We start from the raw sequence: 22926 nt of genomic DNA, 5'->3' as shown, positions 1-22926 counted from the left end.
GCTCCAGTCACTAGACCTATATATTCTCTGCGCTGCTGATCAACTCAGCTGAATGCAGGCTTTAAGAATTATGGACATGAATATTCACGTTTTGACCCTTCCCTTTCTCCCCACCTTATTTCTTCCTTCATTCCTCTCTCTCTCTCCCTACCATATTTAGCCTGCCTAATCAATTAAGACAAATACTTAGTTTCTTGGACATTCACACAAGTCCCCACAGCTTGAGAAACGCCTCAGACCTGACATAATAACATGGAAACAACTGCCTCTCCACCTCCAAGTCCCTCTCCATACACCTTCGCCTTCCTCCCCAACGCCTCAGTCCCCTCCTCTTCCCCGTCCATCTCTCCATCTCCCAGCCTGGCCTCCACCGCTCTGTTCTGCTCCCTCCTGTCCCTGCTCTCCCTCCTGGGCATCGCAGGGAACCTGTACACCCTGGGGCTCCTCCTCCATCGCAGGACTGGAAGGAGGAGACACACTGCAGCGGCAGTTCCAGCCTGCTGTCTGGCAGTCAGACTCCCGTTACCCTCCTGTCTGGCCAGCTCCTCCTCCTCCCCCTCCCTATCTCCTTCCTCCTCTCCCACCTCCTCCTCCTCGTCCCTCCACCTGCAGGTGCTGAGCCTGGCCTTGGCCGACCTCCTCTACCTCTTCACGACTCCCTTCATCGTGTACGACAGCCTGGCGTCCGATTGGGCGTTCGGGGAGCCCGGCTGTCGTCTCCTCCTGAGCCTGGACCTGCTCACCATGCACGCATCCATCTTCACCCTCACCGCCATGAGCCTGGACCGCTACCGAGCCGTGGCGCGCCCTCTCCACACCTCCTCGTCCAACTCGTCAGGCCTGCTGCGTGTGGGGCTGGCCTGGGGCCTGGCCGTGGCCCTCAGCCTGCCCATGATGATCACCCTGCACCTGGAGGACGGGGAGAACCAGGAGGGCCAGCTGTGTGTGCCAGCTTGGGACGAGCAGAGCTCCAAAGCTTATCTCACCGTGCTGTTTTGTACCAGTATCCTTGGCCCCGGGCTGGCCATCGGGGCTCTGTATGCGACTCTGGGCCGGCTCTACTGGGTGTCCCAGACCAGGCCTGCCTGGGCCAGTGGGAGCACGGCCCACCCTCCCCGAGCACCCAGGCCCAAGGTCCTGCTGCTCATCCTGGGGATCGTTCTGGCCTTCTGGGCATGTTTCCTCCCCTTCTGGATCTGGCAGCTGCTCCCCCTCTACCAGCCGGACATCCTGCGGACGATACCGGTGGGAACCCAGGTGACGGTGAACCGCATCCTGACAGGGCTGACGTACGGGAATTCGTGCGTCAACCCGTTCTTCTACACGCTGCTCACCGGTAAACGCAGACGGAACCGACAGACGCAGAACTCAGCAAATCAGCTCTGCCGCAAGACTAGCCCGCTACAGTAGAGAGCGTGTTTTGTGTGCACGCGTGTGCGTGAGCACGTGCGTGTTGGATCGGCTTTTTCACAAAGGCAGTGTGTGTGTGTGTGTGTGTGTGTGTGTACTGGAACACCAAAGACAGTTTTCTAGAGTTGTTACTTGGCCGTGGCACTGACCATCCCAATGATAGCACTTTGTACTCATGTTTGTGAGGGGACCATATTTCCTGTTAAGAAATTGGAAATGGATTTGCTTTATTGGACTTCTGATAGCGGAAGGACAATCTCTCCAAAATCATTGTCTGCCCCGTGGTAATAACAGACCAGCAACAGTTATCCTAATAGGACTATAAAGCTACTGGTAGTGAATTCAATTGACTGACCAAAGTACTGACCAAAATTTGTTATTTTTTTACTTTTCATCAATTCAAAATAAAATTTCAGTTACTTTACCGAATGTACAGAGTTTGAAATGAAATTCATATCAGACTTTGGACACTGGATAAATGAGGAGAAACTTGACTAGTTTAACAACAGGGGATCCAAGTTTGTATGTTATTTTAGAATTTAGGGGCTTAAGCATATACAAGCATTCTGCTTTCTCTATTACAGTTTGGAATATCATCAAAGAAAATGTTTGCTGGTCATCTCTGGTTGAGACATGTTTGAGATTTTTTGCAGAAAGCTGTTTGTTGACACAGTGAATAATGAGGGGTAGAGTGATCCTCACATTGGCCCCCCAAAGCTTTAAAACAACAGACGTTTTTATTATCACTACCTGCATGTTGAGTTCTGGGATTGATTTAGTTATGAACTATGCAGTGTTCTGCATGGCCTCAATGACAACGCTGTTTATACCTTGTTTGATGTCTATAATGTTACATAATATAAAAATATATATATAACCTTGAATAAAGACGTTTTTTTTTCTACTTGAGTGTGTGAAGAGCTCTTTCCTCCCATGAGATGTGAGAGGATGTTCCTTCTGATCTCTCAGAGGTGAACAAAGTGTAACTGAACATGGTGATTACAAACACAGGTGTCCAGGGTTAGAGAGAGAGAGACAGAGAGAGACAGAGAGAGACAGAGAGAGACAGAGAGAGAGAGAGAGAGAGACAGAGAGAGACAGAGAGAGAGAGACAGAGAGACAGAGAGAGACAGAGACAGAGAGAGAGAGAGACAGAGAGAGAGGGGCAGGCGGCTATGGAGGATCGGAGAGAGCGATACCAGAGGAATAGATGAAGAAGAAAAAAAGCTGATGCAGATAAAAGGAGAGAGGAACAGAAAGAAGAGGGCAATCTCTTCAAAGAAAGTGCAGAGTGGAAAAAATCCAACAGTTTGCGTTGCATACTTATATTTGTGTGTTTGTGTCAGCATGTCTGTGCTTCAGCGCAGGTATTCCCCAGCCGTCTGTCTGTGTCTCGGTCTGTGTCTCGGTCTGTGTCTCGGTCTGTGTCTCGGTCTGTGTCTCGGTCTGTGTCTCGGTCTGTGTCTCGGTCTGGCTCAAAGGCTGTACTGTACTGTATCAAGGACCCTGCTGGTCTCTGACGCAGAGGAGCAAATATTGTTGTTTGACAGAGAGGAGTGAAGTTGACTTGTGGGGACGGCGGGGAGAGTGTGGCCGTTTGGTTTTGAGGGGGGCTAAGGGGGGAGGGGGGTTTCGCTCAGAAATACGGCAGAGGTGAAAGGTGCATAAAGGAAAACGATGAAAATAGGGGCGATAGGATTCAGAATAATGGAAAACCTTCAGAGTAAGCAGGTTCTGTGTGGGACACGGTATAAACTTTCCTTGGGGCACCCCGGTGGGTAGAGCGTGTACCATATGGGCTGAGGCCTTACTGAAGGACCCGGGTTCAATTCTGGCCTGGGACATTTCCTGCAGGTCTTCCTTTCCTGCCTAACTATCTCAATCTAATACAGCAGTGAACTGCCCTAACAACAAAATACTTAGAGAGACAAAGATTTCTGTGCCGGATTGCTGATGGCTGTGTCTACTGTCACGTTTGCATTGAGGAGACAAAAAACTTGTTCCTACAATCCACATCTCCTCTTACATAAAGTCAAGTTATTTTATGAGTCAATGAGTCAGTGTCAAAAGGTAAAAGGCCAGGTTCAGGACAAGGTCAGAAATTCCATTTCTGAATTACGTTTCTCTCTGTCCAGTAAGGTCACATAACGGGGTTATAAACATTTACATTTAGTCATTTAGCAGACGCTCTTATCCAGAGCGACTTACAGTAAGTACAGGGACATTCCCCCTCCGAGGCAAGTAGGGTGAAGTGCCTTTCCCAAGGACACAACATCATTTTGCACGGCCGGGGATCGAACCGGCAACCTTTTGATTAATAGCCCAATTCCCTAACCGCTCAGCCATCTGACCACCCCGCTGCAGTGTATTATCACGGACACACACCAATATCCAAATCTAGTTGGGACATTAAAGGTTCTGTAAATCATGGCGTTACCACAAGAGAATGTCCACCACCAAAATACAAATAAATCACAACATCTCATCGTGGTGGTAAGAGGTGAACACCCAGGAGAGGAACATCAACTGGGCCATCGGATGGACAATAAGCTATTTCTGTCCTGGGCGTAGGTAGGCTTCTCCTACGGCAGACACGAGGCCCGTGCACCAGAGGCACGCGAGCCCTTTCTGCCCACCCCGTCTCTGAATCTGCAGCCTTGAGACCACGGCTCCATGTGTTTCCATTTACCTGGGCTACCTCGGAGCGAAACGTTCCCTCCAGTTACTACCCGGCGCTCTGGGCGGCCACACAGCAGGGGGGCGCCTCTGCTGTTTAGGTTGATGCAACACACACACACACACACACACACACTCTCAGTCAACTGTGCGTTCTGCAGCAGCGAGCAGGGAACATTTGCAGACAAGGGGCCAGGCATCTAGCTAGCTGAGATAGAACAAACATCTGTGTGCCGCAGAAAGTGACGGTTGTCTTGGTGGTTTGGTGTGTTTTGGAGCCGTAGCCCATACCAAAATGACAGAAGATGGAGGGCTGAACTTATGTAAAGATGCAGCTCATCCAAAAAAGACATTTTGCAGCAGTGGGAATATTAAAAGCGGTGGCAGTTAAGTGTCAAGTGTTGGCCGCATCCTGGGCTGGGGTGAGGACGTGTCTGTATATTCTAATACTCCATACATCAAATGATTAAGTTCTCCCTCAGGTCTGCTGGGGTGACTGAGTGTTTGATAAACTTCAAACACGTTGTGTTTGTCCAACCCAACCAAACCGGTGGAAAATATTGTCTCAGTCGACAGGCTGGCCAATCCATAAACTGTGCGTTTGTGTTGGTAGTTACCAGCGCCGGCAGAACTGCTCCAACCATAACGTCTGTCCTCCTGCTCCGCAGAAACCTCTCGCCCCGAGATGGCCGCTGTCCTCCTCGTCTCTTCTCGTCCACGGGGAGGGCGAGAAGACAAATATTTTCTTTCTTTCGCTCTCTGTTACCTGAGCGTTTCATAAATCCAGCACAAGACCGTTTCCTGGAACCTCTGAGTGTCTTTCCATCCAACTGCCCCCCTTCACCCTCTAGAACCTCCTCTCAACCAGTGTTTGTGGCTGAAGCAGGTGCCCCTCCCCTGGGCAGGCTGCTCAGGAAAGGCCCCTGCTCTGCAGACGAGACTAGGCCGCAGCCCGGGCCAAGTTCAAGCTGTGAGGTGTATGAGAGGCTCCCTTTCTCTCCAGACATCCACACAAAAAAAAGATTCCTCTTGTACTCCTCCTCTTTCACTCCTCCAAAATTCAATCTTCCCATCTGTTTTCCCTCTCTCAATCACTCTCTCTTCCTCTCATCTTCTCTTCTTTGCCTCTGTCCTTTTTCTCCCCATTTGACATCGTATTGGTTTGATCAAAAAAGACAGAGCCGTTCTGGTCACAAAAAATCTTTACTAACCCCAAGACATTACTAACCCAACCCCTGTACTAACATTACTAACCCTAACCCAAGATGAGAGTATCATCACACAAGTCCAGGAGAGACTCTGTGGCGCCGTTAACATGAAGGCCAAAACATCTCACACATCGTTACTTATATCACTGTTTAATACCGTGACCACAGGATCAAAGGCTCTGCCTGAGGTCAACACAACCCACAAACATGGAGAACACGGCGCAAAGAAAACATGCTCCAAATCCCCCACTCGTAATCGCTGGTTTGACAGCAAACATTCAAATCTGGCAACAGACAGTGTGTCTTTGTTCACCTCATGGCACCCCCGACGTGAGGCTCCATCCTCCCCGCCACATCGCCCATCTTCACACTTCCGTGTCAGCCGCCAGGATCAGGCAAGTCCTAGGCTTTTGTGCCTTGAAGGCCGGAGGTTACATAAACCTACATACGCACTGCAGTTCGCACATGGGCTCTTACTAGAGAAGACAGTAAATATGCCATGTCTGCATTGCTCCCCCCCTCCCTCCCTCCCCCCTCTCCCTCCCTCCCTCCCGCCCCCCTCCCTCCCCTCTCTCCCTCCCTCCTCTCCCCTTCCTTCCTCCCTCCCTCCCTCCCTCTCTGCCTCCCTCCTCTCCCTCCCTCCCTCCCTCCCTCCCCCCTCCCTCCTCTCCCTGCCTCCCTCCCTCCCTCATCAAACTGCTTCTCTCTCTTTCCACGCTTCCCTGCCTGTCGCACCTTCTCAGCACACTGACCATTAACAATCATCCCGGTCAAGTCGGGCGTCAAGGCTCCCCTGACCCCTGACCCTCGTGACAACTTAGCTCATGTGAGTTACAGAGGAGCTCGTCTAAGAGAAGGTAATCTACACAACAAATGCTTCCAAACCTCAAATGAACATGAACCCATCGGCATCAATTCCGTACCAACACACAACTTTATATATCACTTCATGACTGGATGAGTCGGAAAATCCCTTCTAGCTGAGTGATCATTTTATTTCAAAGTCAACTTGATGCTAAGAACAGCACTGTAGTGCCGCCTGGTGGTTAAAAACTAAATCCCCAAAGGTGTAGAAGAAGAAGCCCACAGCAGGAAGCAGATGGACTGAGCCTCACATGCTAACACCACGTCACCCCCTCTCCTGGCTGCTGCGTTGCACTCGACTCTCCGCGCCGCATCTCTTCCTCCTGTCTCCAGCGTCGGAGCCTCCACACTGTGAGAACCAACAAGCACAACAGAGGTTCAGAGAGGTCAGCGATCGAGGCTGCTCACACCTGCCACTTACGTCTGGGTCCATAACGCCTGAGGAGAAACGCCAACGGGGCCACAGAGACGAGGAGAACGCTCCCAAAGCAGATGACCAGATGGAGCGTAAGGTCTGAGGAGCAAAGAGGTCAGAGACTCGTCTGACAACACGCTCCAGGACACGACACAACAAACTACTCTCAACCCACAAGGCAGCGCACAGCTACCTCCTCAAAAAGAAAAACCTGAGGATACATTTCTCTTTAGGACTAGGTGTTTCCCTCTCTACGGACGTCAACTAACGAGAAACCGGCAGTTGTGACTGACTGACTGTTTACTCACTGTCCAGGCTGATGAGTGTGTCTGGGCTCCTCTCCCTGACCTTGCCTACTCTGGCCACACAGCTGTAGCTGCCTGCATGGCTGGTTTGGGTCCTCGCGATGGAGTACATCATCATGTCGGACTCCTGGCCAACAGGCCGACCATTCTGCAGGAAGGAAAACTTGACAACCATGGGCAGCCAGTCGTTGTGACCGTGGTACGGGTCGTTAACTACGGCCTGGCAGGTGAGGTTCAGTGCCCCGCCCTCTTTGACCACGCGGGACGGAGACGCCACGAGAGTCACGGAGGTGAAGAGTTCTGGGAAGAAGAACCCATCAAAGGAATTAAAAGGTAACTCCTCCTGAGCACAAAAGCATGACGTATTCCTGGTTGCTGTCCATCGTGATCTCATGCCCTCACCGATGACACTCACGAAAACTGGCTCACTGTACTCAGTGAAGTGGACAGGCTTTCCCCTTCCTGCTCGGCACCAGTACTGGCCTGTGTGTGAGAGAGAGCTCCTCCACAGTCTGTAGACCGCAATGCTTTCCCCTCCAGCACAGTCTCGTACCTGCGCCACACACACACACACACACATCCACATCCACACACACATCCACATCCACACACACACACACACATCCACGTACCTGTGACCTTCACGTTCATGGAACTGCGATTCTTTATTTGCCTTATGGTAATTAACCTGTGTTTAATTCAAAAGAGCATTTATTTTGTGGTCAAAATCATTGGTCTGAAATCCATTATCATTCTTAAGGAATGTCAATCATGCATGTTACTTTTATAAACCAGAAGTGCCAAGTCTACAGCAGACACCTCCCTGTCTCTGTAGGACTGACCTGGACAGGTGTCCCTGTCTCTGTAGGACTGACCTGGACAGGTGTTCCTGTCTCTGTAGGACTGACCTGGACAGGTGTTCCTGTCTCTGTAGGACTGACCTGGACAGGTGTCCCTGTCTCTGTAGGACTGACCTGGACAGGTGTCCCTGTCTCTGTAGGACTGACCTGGACAGGTGTTCCTGTCTCTGTAGGACTGACCTGGACAGGTGTTCCTGTCTCTGTAGGACTGACCTGGACAGGTGTTCCTGTCTCTGTAGGACTGACCTGGACAGGTGTTCCTGTCTCTCTAGGACTGACCTGGACAGGTGTTCCTGTCTCTCTAGGACTGACCTGGACAGGTGTTCCTGTCTCTGTAGGACTGACCTGGACAGGTGTTCCTGTCTCTCTAGGACTGACCTGGACAGGTGTCCCTGTCTCTGTAGGACTGACCTGGACAGGTGTCCCTGTCTCTGTAGGACTGACCTGGACAGGTGTCCCTGTCTCTGTAGGACTGACCTGGACAGGTGTTCCTGTCTCTGTAGGACTGACCTGGACAGGTGTTCCTGTCTCTGTAGGACTGACCTGGACAGGTGTCCCTGTCTCTGTAGGACTGACCTGGACAGGTGTCCCTGTCTCTGTAGGACTGACCTGGACAGGTGTTCCTGTCTCTGTAGGACTGACCTGGACAGGTGTTCCTGTCTCTGTAGGACTGACCTGGACAGGTGTTCCTGTCTCTGTAGGACTGACCTGGACAGGTGTTCCTGTCTCTCTAGGACTGACCTGGACAGGTGTTCCTGTCTCTCTAGGACTGACCTGGACAGGTGTTCCTGTCTCTGTAGGACTGACCTGGACAGGTGTTCCTGTCTCTCTAGGACTGACCTGGACAGGTGTCCCTGTCTCTGTAGGACTGACCTGGACAGGTGTCCCTGTCTCTGTAGGACTGACCTGGACAGGTGTTCCTGTCTCTGTAGGACTGACCTGGACAGGTGTCCCTGTCTCTGTAGGACTGACCTGGACAGGTGCTCCTGTCTCTGTAGGACTGACCTGGACAGGTGTTCCTGTCTCTGTAGGACTGACCTGGACAGGTGCTCCTGTCTCTCTAGGACTGACCTGGACAGGTGTTCCTGTCTCTCTAGGACTGACCTGGACAGGTGTTCCTGTATCTGTAGGACTGACCTGGACAGGTGTTCCTGTCTCTGTAGGACTGACCTGGACAGGTGTTCCTGTCTCTGTAGGACTGACCTGGACAGGTGTTCCTGTCTCTGTAGGACTGACCTGGACAGGTGTCCCTGTCTCTGTAGGACTGACCTGGACAGGTGTTGTCTCCTGCCTGTCTTTGTACCAGAACAAAGTCCAGCCTGGGTGGCCAGGTAACTGACACGTCAGGGTGACAGTGTCCTGAGCGTACACCTGCCCGTCAAACGGCTCCACCGTCAGAGTAGGCCTCACTTCACCCTCTGTCAACACCAACACAAGGCAAATCTTAACTACTGAACTACTAACAGATAATTATATCAACAACCTACTGCGACCGTGAGTGCTTTCCAACACGCCTAACTGTCAGACACGATAGGACCAATTTTTCATTTGGACTGAGGATTTTATCGGGGTTTGTGGTGTAGTCTGGGTTTTCTAGTTAGTTGGAGATCACTAGTACCTCAGGCACCGTGAATGTGAGAGTCCAAGGAGGCAGGTAAAGGAGGCAATTCTAGTCTGCTGAGGTGCACCCCCCCCCCCCCCACCCCCAACGTTCTCACCTTCCACAGTAACCAGCACCTCTCTGCTGTACCTCCGTGCACCTGTGTGGCCAGTAACTGTACACCTGTATCTGCCTGAGTGCCTCTTAGTAACCCTGTTCACTAGCAGGACCTGGGAGCCTATGGCCAAAGGTTCTGTTTCTCTATTAGGCTTTTTCACTGCATGTTCTTAGCCCAGGGGTATTCATGATGAGGCCCCAGGACCAGAGGACAGCTCTGGGTCTGGCCTGGGACTGACGGTGGGAAAACATGCAGTCATCACTGGTTGTAGCTAGTTGGCATGGATAGCTATTAAATACTCTCTTAAGTCATTTAGTCTCATGAGTTTCTCTCACCTGAACTTGGCCATGAGAGAACTTGTGAGACCAACAGACCTACAGCTAAGAAATGAACAAACAATTACCAGTATGGCATCTTCTGACACAGTATGCACATTTCAGTTAATTTAAGCCAAGCCTAGCCAAATATCAAATCGTACTAAATTACATAATTTGAATTAAAATCAAGCTACATAACGGCCTTTACTTACAAAGCAAAGTCATCAATGACATGTCCATGTTTTTCTTAAGGAGTGGAATGGCCTATAACAATTACAGTCATTATAACCCAAGCAGAGTTGACAAGGCTACGCTGCCCATTTGCGCAGCAGTTAGCGCGTTGTGGCCATGATGCAGGAGCAGTATCACATTCAAACAATGCGACATTTACATCACCCCACACGCTGCACGTGCAAAGACATTGTGATGATGAAAATGACAAATGAGAGATCTTACCTGTTGATTCAGCCACAATGTAGAACGAGACACAGACACCAGAATTCACGTGGTCCTTTCTAGAGGTATGGAAAGTTTAAACCGACATCGTGGACGCTATGTACCACCTCTGAGAATTCACCTGGGTGGCAGGTAGGCGAAAGGAGCAGGTTCTCTGCTTCTTTAATTGGTGCGTGTTGCAGATGCTCTTACAGAGGCATTAACATTGGTGTTGAGCGCCCCTCGGCGCCACTTCTCGGTACTAAAGGTCCTAGTCATCCTTGGCGGCCGGTATAACCATCAATATTTGATATCACATCAATATCATAGGCTACAGAGATTGGTGGATGCAAATTCAAAATGACTCACGTAAATACAAGTCTAGTGGACAAACGGGCTAACGGGCTAGGAATACCCAGTTGTAATTTCAGGGCAAATATAACTTATACATAACTTTTCAAAAAGTGAAATTTTCTTCCAAATACGTTTTCAAACTTGTTGAAATATCCTCCATAGATTTGATAATAATTAAATGGAAATAAATATGCTCTGATTATGGACTTGAGAGATAGCCTTTTGATGACTGCAATACAAAGGATGCGAAAGTATTCACAACACCGTCCCCTTTTCCTGCCACAAACCCGGAAACGGAAATAACACAATGTCATAAGCAAAATATTCCACAACACCAGTCTGATCGAGCTTTTTTCGGTTGACGGGTGGAGTTTCCAGCGCATTTACTTCCAATATAACCTACTAACTAACTATAAACAGGATATTGATGTCATTTGGTGGCACACAAAACGGCGGGTGAGGGATAAAATGATGTCTTAAGAATGCAACTGATAAAGATAGGGTAGTGGGTAACACTAGCTTGCAGCTGCAGCAGCGCATATAATGGCGGAGTGTTGTTGTAATAACAAGGGTTAACGCTAGCTACCCATTTACTGCCACACTACTAATGTAAGCTATCTAGTAAAATGTATTTGTCCAAGTGATGTCAATGCTCAGTGTAACCTTATTACTGATATAGCTTACCTACGATACCTCCCGTAACTAGCTAGTCTAGCTATTAAGTTAATCAAATAGTTGGATACTACTAGCTAGCTACTAGTAGCTAACTTAGGCTAGCTACTCGTTTCAAGTCTAACGTTACCACCCATCATTTATATGCGACCTAGATGGGATTTTAGCTCAGTGTAACGACAACAAGTGATAAAATCCCCTCTCTCTCCTCTGTTCCAAGTCGCCGTAGTAAATGGGACCAGCCCGGGCCGGGTTCAGGGGGGATGGGAGAAGCGGAGGCAGCGCCTACCGGGGCTCTGGATGCCGCCGCTGCGGTGGCTGCAAAGATCAACGCCATGCTGGTGGCCAAGGGGAAACTGAAGCCCTCTCAGATAGGAAGCTCTGGTCCTCCTGACAAGGTAAGACCTCGAGTCACAACATCGATGGTCTTAACATCGTAGCTCTTACCTCCTATGCGTAAGCAACACCTATGATTGGTAGAATTGTCTTGTCCTGTGATGGGTGCTGTGAGGCTGTTAAAACAAAAGCCATATCTTTCCTCCTACCATTGCCTCCCTCAATCCTACGCTGTAACCCATCCACTTCTCTCCCATTTATCTCCCTCTCTCCATCTCTCTCCCTCTCTCTCCATCTATCTCTCCCTCTCTCCATCTATCTCTCCCTCTCTCCATCTATCTCTCTCCATCTATCTCTCCCTCTCTCCATCTATCTCTCTCCATCTATCTCTCCATCCTTCAGGTTGTCGGTATGGGGAAGCCTCAGATGCCCATGAAAGCAAAGGATGACTTGGTGGTGGCAGAGGTCGAAATCAACGATGTCCCTCTCGCCTGCAGAAACCTGCTGACCCGAGGACAGACACAGGATGAGGTCTGTCCTCCAAAGATGATTCATCTAACTTAAATAACTTAAAACGAGATAGCATCGCTGTTATATATTGCTGTTATATATTGCTTCTTTCTCTTAAAAAAAAAAAAAAAAAAAAAACGTTTCATCAGTCAGCGATGTGAAGGCAAAAACTGTATTTTCTAATTCAAACGTGTAAAAGTGTGTGTAACTGTATGTTTACGTTCTGTCGCCACTGCCGTGCAGATCAGCAGAGTTAGCGGCGCTGCCGTCTCCACCAGGGGGCGCTACATGGCTTCAGAAGAGAAGGGCAAAGCGTTACCAGGGTGAGTATCTCCTCAATCAGACGATCACCACTGATCACAGGCACAACTCTGCCTCCACTGGCCTTTCAGAAGCTTCAAGGTGTTACAGATCACCCAGGAATACAGATCACCCAGGAATACAGATCACCCAGGAATACAGATCACCCAGGAATACAGATCACCCAGGAATATAGATCACCCAGGAATACAGCAGATATTGGTTGGTAGATGACAGCCTGTGTAGTGTAGGTATCGTGTGTGCGGGTGTATGAGTGACAGCCTGTGTATGTACACAGTGTGTTACTTGTATCTAAACAGCAGATCCTGAGCTGTATGTACAGTGTGTACAGTAAAGCCTGTGTGATCTGTGACGGTGGTGTCCTCTCTGCTTCTCCTCAGGGACAGGCCCCTCTACCTGCATGTCCAGGGCCAGACCAGGGAGCTGGTGGACAGTCAGTACCTCCTCTCCTTCGTCCTTTAGCTATTGCTGTTCCTCAATCTTAGTGTGGGATCATGTGACTCTGCTGTGGGTCATGTGACTCTGCTGTGGGTCATGTGACTCTGCTGTGGGTCATGTGACTCTGCTGTGGGTCATGTGACTCTGCTGTGGGTCTGTGAGTTCACGCAGTAGAAGAAGTAGAACCCTTTAATGTCCTCTGAGTTTGTTGTGCGGCGCCCAACATGTAGACACATTAAAACGCATCAAAGTAACAACAACAATGTCATCAATAGGAGATATCATAGATATCAATAAAAAACAATTATAATAGTAGTATAATAGTCTTAGAATGTACATAGTGTTTACAGAGCTCTGTAACCAGGGTAACGTGCCGCTGTTCTCCTCTTCCCAGGAGCGGTGAACAGGATCAAGGAGATCATCACCAACGGTGTGGTGAAGGCTGCCACGGCAACCTCCACCGCCCTGTCCTCCTCCTACAGCCCCGCCACCGTCATCTACCACCACCAGAACCCCCCGCCCCCATCACTGCCCCCCATGACACACCACAAGCCTCACTTCCAGTCTGGGGTGAGAGCCTCATCACGGCACACGCACAGGAGATCCTCCGCGATGCCGGCAACGCCTCTGGGATACGTTTTGTTAGACTTTTAAAAAAACTTTTCTGGTCTGTTTCTTTCTCCATCCCTCCCTCGCTCCCTACCTGCAGATGCACTATGTGCAGGACAAGCTGTTTGTGGGTCTGGAACACGCCATCCAGGGCTTCACTGTGAAGGACAGGGTGGAGGGCCCCTGCTGCTCCTACCTGCAGCACATCCAGATGGAGACTGGAGCCAAAGTGTTCCTGCGGGGCCGCGGCTCTGGCTGCCTGGAGCCTGCCTCTGGACGAGAGGCCTTCGAACCCATGTACATCTATATCAGGTGAGCGCTTGGCTTTCGAAAAAAGTGCAGGGATTTGAACCCATGTGGAGACTAGATGCTTAGGACTGTGTCGGGTCAGATTGAGAAATAGAAATGTGGTTGGAGGCTGTACCAGGATGTGTGATGATGTATACCTCAATCCTTTCTGTGTCTGCTCCTGTCTCCAACCAGTCATCCCAAACCAGAGGGTCTTGCAGCAGCCAAGATCTTGTGTGAAAACCTCCTGCAGACAGTAAGTATCTGTCATCAAGCATTTTCAAAAGGGTTTCTCAATAGAACCTGCCTCAAAGATAAAACGGTAAACAACCTGAATCCTCCACTCTCTTCCCCTCTTCCTCTGTCGGTCTCCCCACCCCTCTCTCCAGGTCCATGCAGAATACTCCCGCTTCCTAAACCAGATGACTTCCATGATGCCTACTCAAGGTACAGAGGCCTGGCTGTGTCTCCTACCTGCCCTCCATGTTCTCCTCATTCAGAGTGCACTGAGGGTGGGGGGCGCAGTTTACGATGGGCAAGCAAAGGATTCTCTACGCTGCTGGATGTACGCTGACATGTGCTTCCTTCCTCTCGCCCCCCCCCTCCTCCCCCAGGCTTCATCCAGCCCCCGGTGGTGAACGGGATGCCCCCCCAGCCCCAGTACTACCCCCCTGCGGGGTTCCAGCCAGGCTACCCCATGCCTGTGCCCCCACCCCAACCCCAGCCCCAACCTGTCCCACCCCCCTACACAGTCCCCCCTCCCATACCCCCTGGTGCCCCCACAGGTGTCCCTCCTCTAGGTTCTCAGTACTCCCTCCCCCCCGCCCCGGTCTCCATGCCTCAGGTAAGGCTGTAATACTGCAGTCCCTGCAGGGAGGAACTTTGTGTGTGTGTGTGTGTGTGTGTGTGTGTGTGTGTGTGTGTGTGTTCCATGACGCGCTTGTGTGCCTCTCTCCAGGCTCTTCCTCCAGCTCCCTTCCCCCCAGCTGCTGCTGCTCTGCCTAAAGCCCCGCCTCCTGTCCTCTCAGCCAATCAACCGCAGAAGAGACGCTTCACAGAGGAGATTCCAGATGAGGCAGACAGCGGCCTTCTGGGATACCAGGTGACCATCTCTCTCTCTTTCCCCCCCCCCCCCCCCCTTTTTCCATATATTGAATATTTTCGTAGCTAACATTTATACTACTTGTTTGTTGGAACTACCTAATCCCGTTTCCCCACCAGTGTGCATACCTAACTTGATGGTTTTGCATGTATTAGACATGTCTAAAACAAAAATATGAGCCTCGTATCTCGCTGGTATGCGTGTCAAAGTACAATGTGGGAAAAACAGACAAGTAGGTGTTTCCGCATCTTGTGAAATTCAAAACACGGCATGTCTTTTTCTGTGGGATCGTATGGCAGACCACATTGTTTCTACAGTTACAAAGTCTCCATACACATCTATTTATAGCAGGTGAGGGCTTACATAGGAAAGGATGTCTGCTAATACGCCTGTGTGTTTTTCTGCTCATAGCATGGACCCATTCATATGACTAATTTAGGTGCAGGCTTCCCCGTGGCCACCCCAGAGGCCTCAGGACCCCCGCCCCAGAGTTCCTCCAGCCCACCGAGGGAGAGGGACAGGTACGTGCTGACTCCTGACGGGGGAACGGAGGTCGCTTCCTCCGACCCTCTGAGGTCACTTCCTCCGCCCCTCTGTGAGAGCTGTGTCTGGTGACGTCTGACCTGACCGACCCTCTCTGTCTGTTGCTCCACAGTAGGCAGCTAATGCCCCCGCCCATGCCCATGAACGGAGGAGTGCGGCCCGCGGCGGAGGAGAGGAGGCCTCTTCATGGCCCCCTGGGTAAGGGCTTCACCCCCGGGACGCCTCTGACCCCAGCCCAGGTCCACTCACCCCACCCCCCGCCCAACCCTTTCTGGCATGGGACGATGTCTGTCCCGTACCCAGCCCCCCACACCCTCCAGCCCCCACCTCCCCTCTGTCTACCTACCCCCCGGTCAGGCAGCACGCTGCCCTCTCCTGCCCTCTCCTGCCCTCTCTACCCCGTGTGATGTAGGATGTGAGGTAGAGGTGGACCTGGCCCATGGATCCACAGTATGATCATGAGTAGAGCTCAGCACTGGCTGTCTGGGCTGCAGCCGCAGCTTTCAAATGTCTTCCGCATCAAACATCACAGTCTTCTCATGCCATGTTTCAAAAAGAAAGAATTTGCATGCAGAATGGCATGTTATCTTCACGTGAACACTAGTACAGCTCCAGCAGCAGGAGGAATGGATCTCTCGCTTAACTGACAGTTAGGTTTTCAAACGTTCTGAACAGACAGCCCTCTTAACCGTGGGCACAAGTGCAGATCTCACAGAGTTGGAAAGGTGTGAGCACTAGAGCCGAAAGGCACATCAGTCTTGCCTATGTCCCCATATTTCCTTTATCAGTTCAGATGTGTCAAGGCTCAGGGTTATTTTGGGGGTCGGACTGCCCCCCCCCCCCCCCCCCCTGTACCCCCCCCTCTCTGATGACGTCATCAGACTGGAGTGTCTGTTTGGCCTACGCCACCTCTCACTAACAAGACTCTCTCTTTTTTGTGTTTTCTCTCCTTCTCTGTGTTTTTCTTCTCTTTCATGTGTCTCTTGGGGGATACTGGATGCTGATTGGTGGGTGGGGCACGGCTCTTCTCTGGACCCGCCTCATGATTGGATGGTTCTTCCGCCACCTCTCCCCACCGACCAATGGCTGCCGCTGACCCATGCCCCTCCTTCACTCCTTTAATTAACTCACTGCTGCTGCCAACACAATGCTGTCCATTAACTGTTTATCTCTCCCTGAAAATGTGTTATTGACTATTGATTATTGACGGTCGTTCTTTGAAACGTGTGCTGGTTGCTGTGCTGGTTGCTGTGCTCTCTCCTGTCTGTCTTTCTGTCTCTGTCGGTCTGTGGTTGTCTTTTTTCCTTGTCTCTCCCGAATCTCCCTGTCCCCCTTTCTCCCCCTCCCCCTCTCTCTGCCCCACGCCTCCCCCTCCCCTCCCCCTCTCTCTGCCCCTCCCCCTCCCCTCCCTGCAGAGCCCTCAGTGAAGCGCATGAAGGCGGGCCTTGTGGCATACGCTGGTGACTCCTCGGACGAAGAGGAGGATCACTCCACCCCCAAACTCTCGGGGGCAGGTAACCCCGGGGGCCCCCCTCCCCCTGCCTCTCCAGGCTGGACGCTGGGGTACCGGTGCCCCCCTCCTCCTCCCCCACGAGCCAAAACACAACAGCAGCATCAGCAGCAGCATCAGCCACACATGCCATTCTGGATGGCTCCCTGAGACTGGAGCTAATGCTCTCCCCCACCATAAAGCCCCTCCCCCACCATAAAGCCCCTCCCCCACCATAAAGCCCCTCCCCCACCATAAAGCCCCTCCCCCAGACCCCCCGCCCCCTGCTGTGGATGCAGGATCAAACAAGCTCCACCCCCTAATACGCCTTGCCAAACTGTAGCTGCTCCAATTGGACAGTCCCTTTTTCTAATGAAGTGGATTCACTTTGATCCCGTTGTCTTGTGCTCAGCAGTGAAGGGGTGTGTTGTGAATGACCTGTACAGACTCTTTATAAAGAGGAAAGACTGAGAAACAGGGAAGCATGTCAGTGTTTGGGATGTGTGCATATGGTTTGGGTTTAAGTGTGCAAAGCGGTATGATCCCCTAGGTGTGTACAAGCTAAGTGGACACCCATTGTGAATAATTTCAGTATGTGTCTCCCTTCAGATTTACTAGCTTAACAAATAGCTGCTGTAAAGGAAATGTACACCACGTTAAACAGATAGGGTCATAGTTTCCACACTTTTTCTGTCTTCATCTCTCCACCTTTATTTTACTTTTCAGAACGAGACTTGCACTCTGTTTTCCCCTTGTAGCACAGATCTTACCAATAGGCCTTTTTGGCTTCTCTGTACGACGACCGACTCAGAACTATTCTCAATGCTTTTGTGAAATAAACTTTATTTATTACCGTGTGAGAGTTTCTGTCTTCCAAAAATGTCATGAGACGACACCAAGACAGTGTGATGGAACATTATACACTGGAGAATGAATGATTGAACACTGTACATTGAAATAATTAACTATACACTAATAATCAAGTTTGACATGCACATAACCAAGGGTTGTATGAACTTGTTGGCATGCAGTTACAGGAAGAGGAAGTTAGTATGTGGCCATCCAAGCGGTCAGCCTCAGATCATCTCTATCTCCGGTTCTCTGGGAGGGTTCCGTCTGTTGTGCTCAGCGATGCGGTTCTCCATGACTGGACGGAAATGTCGGATTAGACCCTGGGTGTCAGAAACGGGAGAGGTGGAAGGGTAGGAGAGGTGGAAGGGTGTCAGAAAAACGGGAGAGGTGGAAGGGTAGGAGAGTTGGAAGGGTGTCAGAAACAGGGGAGAGGTGGAAGGGTGTCAGAAACAGGGGAGAGGTGGAAGGGTGTCAGAAAAACGGGAGAGGTGGAAGGGTAGGAGAGGTGGGTGTCAGAAACACCAGAGGTGGAAGTCCAAACATAACATGTTGTCAGTGGATCACCATCCTTTCAGCAACCTTTTGTTCCTGGTCTAGGCCTAGTACAGTGTTGTGGTGTAGTACAGTGTTGTGGTGTAGTACAGTGTTGTGGTCTAGTACAGTGTTGTGGTGTAGTACAGTCTAGTACAGTGTTGTGGTGTAGTACAGTCTAGTACAGTGTTGTGGTCTAGTACAGTGTTGTGGTGTAGTACAGTCTAGTACAGTGTTGTGGTGTAGTACAGTGTTGTGGTGTAGTACAGTGTAGTACAGTGTTGTGGTGTAGTACAGTGTTGTGGTCTAGTACAGTGTTGTGGTGTAGTACAGTGTTGTGGTGTAGTACAGTGTAGTACAGTGTTGTGGTGTAGTACAGTGTTGTGGTCTAGTACAGTGTTGTGGTGTAGTACAGTGTTGTGGTGTAGTACAGTGTAGTACAGTGTTGTGGTGTAGTACAGTGTAGTACAGTGTTGTGGTCTAGTACAGTGTTGTGGTGTAGTACAGTCTAGTACAGTGTTGTGGTGTAGTACAGTGTTGTGGTGTAGTACAGTGTAGTACAGTGTTGTGGTGTAGTACAGTGTTGTGGTGTAGTACAGTGTAGTACAGTGTTGTGGTGTAGTACAGTGTTGTGGTGTAGTACAGTGTAGTACAGTGTTGTGGTGTAGTACAGTGTTGTGGTGTAGTACAGTGTAGTACAGTGTTGTGGTGTAGTACAGTGTTGTGGTGTAGTACAGTGTTGTGGTGTAGTACAGTGTAGTACAGTGTTGTGGTGTAGTACAGTGTAGTACAGTGTTGTGGTCTAGTACAGTGTTGTGGTGTAGTACAGTCTAGTACAGTGTTGTGGTGTAGTACAGTGTTGTGGTCTAGTACAGTGTTGTGGTGTAGTACAGTGTTGTGGTGTAGTACAGTGTAGTACAGTGTTGTGGTGTAGTACAGTGTTGTGGTCTAGTACAGTGTTGTGGTGTAGTACAGTGTTGTGGTGTAGTACAGTGTAGTACAGTGTTGTGGTGTAGTACAGTGTAGTACAGTGTTGTGGTCTAGTACAGTGTTGTGGTGTAGTACAGTCTAGTACAGTGTTGTGGTGTAGTACAGTGTTGTGGTGTAGTACAGTGTAGTACAGTGTTGTGGTGTAGTACAGTGTTGTGGTGTAGTACAGTGTAGTACAGTGTTGTGGTGTAGTACAGTGTTGTGGTGTAGTACAGTGTAGTACAGTGTTGTGGTGTAGTACAGTGTTGTGGTGTAGTACAGTGTAGTACAGTGTTGTGGTGTAGTACAGTGTTGTGGTGTAGTACAGTGTTGTGGTGTAGTACAGTGTAGTACAGTGTTGTGGTCTAGTACAGTGTTGTGGTGTAGTACAGTCTAGTACAGTGTTGTGGTGTAGTACAGTGTTGTGGTGTAGTACAGTGTAGTACAGTGTTGTGGTGTAGTACAGTGTTGTGGTGTAGTACAGTGTAGTACAGTGTTGTGGTGTAGTACAGTGTAGTACAGTGTTGGTCCCACCTGTACGGGCCAGGCTGCTCCGTCCCCCAGGGCACAGATTGTGTGCCCCTCGATCTGCTTGCTGAGCTCCCAGATCATATCGATCTCTGAGGCAGCCGCATCGCCGCTCACAAACCTCCACATCATCCGATCCATCCAGTCTACACCTGCATGGGAGACAAGCTCGCTCAATGGGACATCATCCTATCCATCCAGTCTACACCTGCACGGGAGACACGCTCGCTCAACGGGACATCATCCTATCCATCCAGTCTACACCTGCACGGGAGACACGCACGCTCAACGGGACATCATCCTATCCATCCAGTCTACACCTGCACGGGAGACACGCTCGCTCAACGGGACATCATCCTATCCATCCAGTCTACACCTGCACGGGAGACACGCACGCTCGCTCAACGGGACATCATCCTATCCATCCAGTCTACACCTGCACGGGAGACACGCTCGCTCAACGGGACATCATCCTAGCCATCCAGTCTACACCTGCACGGGAGACACGCTCGCTCAACGGGACAGAAAAGCATTCTCTGTGGACACACTAAACTGAAACAGAGAGCTTGCAGTTCCCTACCTTCCCTGCAGGGGGTGCACTGTCCACAACTCTCATGCTTGTAGAACTCCACCAAACGGGCGATCGCTCTGATCACATCCGTCTGAATGGAACACAACATGTACGTCGTCACGTGTCTGTCTGTGTTTGTATACCATGATAAAGAAAGTTGGAATTACTAAGACATATACGGGGGAATATTTCTCTCACAGATTTATCCATGACGATGATGGCTGCAGTGCCGAGAGCCGTTTCTGCTCGAACCAGGTCATCAAAGTCCATCAGGACGTCTTCACACACGGAGCGTGGGATGATGGGGGTGGAGGACCCTCCAGGGATCACTCCTAACAAGTTGTCCCATCCTCCCCTCACGCCTCCTGGACCAGTTAAACGCAAAAGAGGGGTTCGAGACACCAATTCAGTTTGTCAAAACTTAAACACTATGCTCACACACACACACACACACACACCTGCATGTCTCTCTATAAGTTCCTTTAGAGGGATAGACATTTCCTCCTCCACGGTGCAGGGTGTGTTCACGTGACCAGAGATGTTAAACAGCTTGGTCCCTGAGTTTCTCTCTCTCCCGAAGCTGGCAAACCACTCTCCACCTCGACGACAGATAGCCGGCGCCACGGCAACCGTCTCCACATTAGCAACTGTCGTCGGGCATCCGAACACTCCTGGATTTTGTCGAAAAACGAATAGTTGTTAGTTATCAATCACATGGCGAGAGAGGAAGGAGTTGAAGGTCAAAAGGTCATGGGGTCGTGACCTTACCGATGTCAGCAGGGAAAGGAGGTTTAAGGCGGGGCTTGCCCTGCTTGCCCTCCAGGGACTCGATGAGAGCCGTCTCCTCCCCACAGATGTACGCCCCCGCACCCCTCATCACAAAGACGTCAAAGTCATACCCCGAGCCACACGCGTTCCTGCCAATGAGTCCCGCCTTGTAAGCCTCGTTAATTGCAACCTGGAGAACATGTACACACACGAGACGAGTCTGTGGTTAGGACTTCACGTCCAACTCTTCACCAGCTGCTGTTGAGGCTCTGAGTTTCACCTGCAGGTTGGATGACTCGTTGTAGAACTCCCCTCTGATGTAGATGTAGGCAGCGCGGGCTCCCATGGCGCGGCCCGCCACCAGGCAGCCTTCCAGCAGCTTGTGGGGGTCGTGGCGCATGATCTCCCGGTCCTTACAGGTGCCTGGTTCCCCCTCGTCTGCGTTCACCACCAGGTACTTGGGCCTGAGACACAAGACGGAGCAGGACACTGAGGACACAGACCACTGGATATTCTCCTGAGGTACATGTGACACATGACCACGCCCTCTCCTGAGGTACATGTGACACATGACCACGCCCTCTCCTGAGGTACATGTGACACATGACCACGCCCTCTCCTGAGGTACATGTGACACATGACCACGCCCTCTCCTGAGGTACATGTGACACATGACCACGCCACCCGTCGGAGGTACATTTGCCCGACGTTATTACGTTGTGTTGTTGTTATACTGTTATTGTCTTGCTATTACACTGTTATTGTGTTTTTATTACACTTTTTTGATGCTGTTGTTACACTGTCATTATATTGTTATTACACTGTTATTTTATTGTTACTACACTGTTTTTACACTGTTGTCACACTGTTATTACATATAACAGTATCATATATATGATATATATCATTACACTGCGATTACACTGTTACACAAAAACAGAAAAAAAGGTTTGAAGGCATGTGAGTGTGTGTGAGAGTGTGTGTGAGAGTGTGTGTGAGAGTGTGTGTGAGAGTGTGTGTGTGTGTGTGTGTGTGAGAGTGTGTGTGAGAGTGTGTGTGAGAGTGTATGTGTGTGTGTGTGTGTGTGTGAGTGTGTGTGTGTGTGTGTGAGAGTGTGTGTGTGAGAGTGTGTGTGAGAGTGTGTGTGAGAGTGTGAGTGTGTGTGTGTGAGTGTGTGTGTGTGAGAGTGTGTGTGACAGTGTGTGTGTGTGTGTGTGTGTGTCTATCCTCGCCTGCCATCGCTGGGTTTGTTCATGAAGCTCCACTTCATCCCGGTGGGGAACCCAGCCCCTCCTCTGCCCCGCAGGCCGGAGATCTTCACCTCCTTCAGGATCCAGTCGGTCCCCTTCAGCAGGATCTCTTTGGTTTTGTACCAGTCGCCTCGCTGGAGAGCCCCCTTAAGCCTTAACACAATAGTCAGATGTTCTGAGAAGAGCTTTAACATCCTGTTGATCTCATTTTCATCAAGAAAAAGGGAAATATTTGGGGAGTTATTCTATATTTCTACCTCCAATCATGCCGGCCAAACAAGTTGGTGAATATCCGGTCTTGGTCACTAAGTGGACCAAATTTGGTCTTCTTTGGTGTCTCCTGTCAACACAGGTGGATATTGGGCACACAGTCCAGAAACAGCTCGAGGCATATTTGAAGTTTTGAAGCATCGAGGGCCTTACCTGTTGCTTGGCTGCGGTGCAGTAACACAGGGGCAGGCGCGGGGCTCGGCAATCACGCACTGCCGCAGAATGCCCTGCACATCGCAGCACGCGCCGTATAGTCAGCATCTAAACACAGGGCGTTCACATCATGTGTTCGATGTGTGATTATTTTCACTGTTTAC

At 50.4% G+C, this 22926-nt stretch overlaps 3 protein-coding genes across 4 annotated transcripts; 2 read left to right on the top strand and 1 right to left on the bottom strand.

Moving 5' to 3' along the window:
* Nucleotides 1-252: 252 nt before the first annotated feature.
* Nucleotides 253-1412, top strand: uts2r3 (urotensin-2 receptor 3). Its single transcript, XM_067238615.1, has one exon. The coding sequence runs from the start codon at nt 253-255 to the stop codon at nt 1408-1410; it is 1158 nt and encodes a 385-aa protein (XP_067094716.1). The 3' UTR covers nt 1411-1412.
* A 9473-nt stretch (nt 1413-10885) lies between these two features.
* On the top strand, nt 10886-17727 carry khdc4 (KH domain containing 4, pre-mRNA splicing factor). 2 transcript variants are annotated; one of them, XR_010876794.1, is made up of 14 exons: nt 10886-11018; nt 11455-11632; nt 11973-12101; nt 12324-12403; nt 12782-12834; nt 13234-13409; nt 13549-13760; nt 13932-13992; nt 14126-14183; nt 14351-14580; nt 14695-14838; nt 15278-15359; nt 15494-15579; nt 16797-16855. XR_010876794.1 is itself a non-coding variant. In XM_067238724.1 (14 exons), exons 1-14 carry the CDS (start codon nt 10990-10992, stop codon nt 17039-17041), a joined length of 1791 nt encoding a protein of 596 aa, XP_067094825.1. In that variant the 5' UTR covers nt 10886-10989; the 3' UTR covers nt 17042-17727. The 2 variants fall into 2 exon arrangements, 1 of the variants encoding a protein (XP_067094825.1); XM_067238724.1 differs by having other exon boundaries at nt 15250-15359; nt 16797-17727.
* A 219-nt stretch (nt 17728-17946) lies between these two features.
* LOC136944685 (NADH dehydrogenase [ubiquinone] flavoprotein 1, mitochondrial-like) lies at nt 17947-22870 on the bottom strand. Its single transcript, XM_067238543.1, has 10 exons — nt 22763-22870; nt 22597-22679; nt 22322-22492; nt 21370-21553; nt 21090-21279; nt 20780-20992; nt 20520-20686; nt 20331-20412; nt 19757-19902; nt 17947-18042 (listed from the first exon to the last, which is right to left on the bottom strand). The coding sequence occupies exons 1-10, from the start codon at nt 22868-22870 to the stop codon at nt 17947-17949; spliced, it is 1440 nt and encodes a 479-aa protein (XP_067094644.1).
* Between the last annotated feature and the right edge of the window lie 56 nt (nt 22871-22926).

The sequence above is a fragment of the Osmerus mordax genome, chromosome 6 (genome assembly GCF_038355195.1).
Source record: "Osmerus mordax isolate fOsmMor3 chromosome 6, fOsmMor3.pri, whole genome shotgun sequence".
NCBI lineage: Eukaryota > Metazoa > Chordata > Actinopteri > Osmeriformes > Osmeridae > Osmerus > Osmerus mordax.
The sequence above is the reverse complement of the archived record's forward strand: the minus strand, read 5'-3'. Positions and strand labels throughout refer to the sequence as shown.

What these genes read in the sequence shown, in the direction of transcription:
- uts2r3 (XM_067238615.1), top strand. Translation starts at nt 253, where the DNA reads ATGGAAACAACTGCCTCTCCACCTCCAAGTCCCTCTCCATACACCTTC.
- khdc4 (XM_067238724.1), top strand. Translation starts at nt 10,990, where the DNA reads ATGTCATTTGGTGGCACACAAAACGGCGG. An exon ending in GACCAGGGAGCTGGTGGACA is followed by an intron (nt 12,835 to 13,233) that starts GTCAGTACCTCC and finishes TCCTCTTCCCAG; the next exon opens with GAGCGGTGAACAGGATCAAG. An exon ending in GCCTCTTCATGGCCCCCTGG is followed by an intron (nt 15,580 to 16,796) that starts GTAAGGGCTTCA and finishes CCCTCCCTGCAG; the next exon opens with AGCCCTCAGTGAAGCGCATG.
- LOC136944685 (XM_067238543.1), bottom strand. Translation starts at nt 22,870, where the DNA reads ATGCTGACTATACGGCGCGTGCTGCGATGTGCAGGGCATTCTGCGGCA. An exon ending in AACAAACCCAGCGATGGCAG is followed by an intron (nt 21,554 to 22,321) that starts GCGAGGATAGAC and finishes CTTGTGTCTCAG; the next exon opens with GCCCAAGTACCTGGTGGTGA. An exon ending in ACTTATAGAGAGACATGCAG is followed by an intron (nt 20,687 to 20,779) that starts GTGTGTGTGTGT and finishes TAACTGGTCCAG; the next exon opens with GAGGCGTGAGGGGAGGATGG.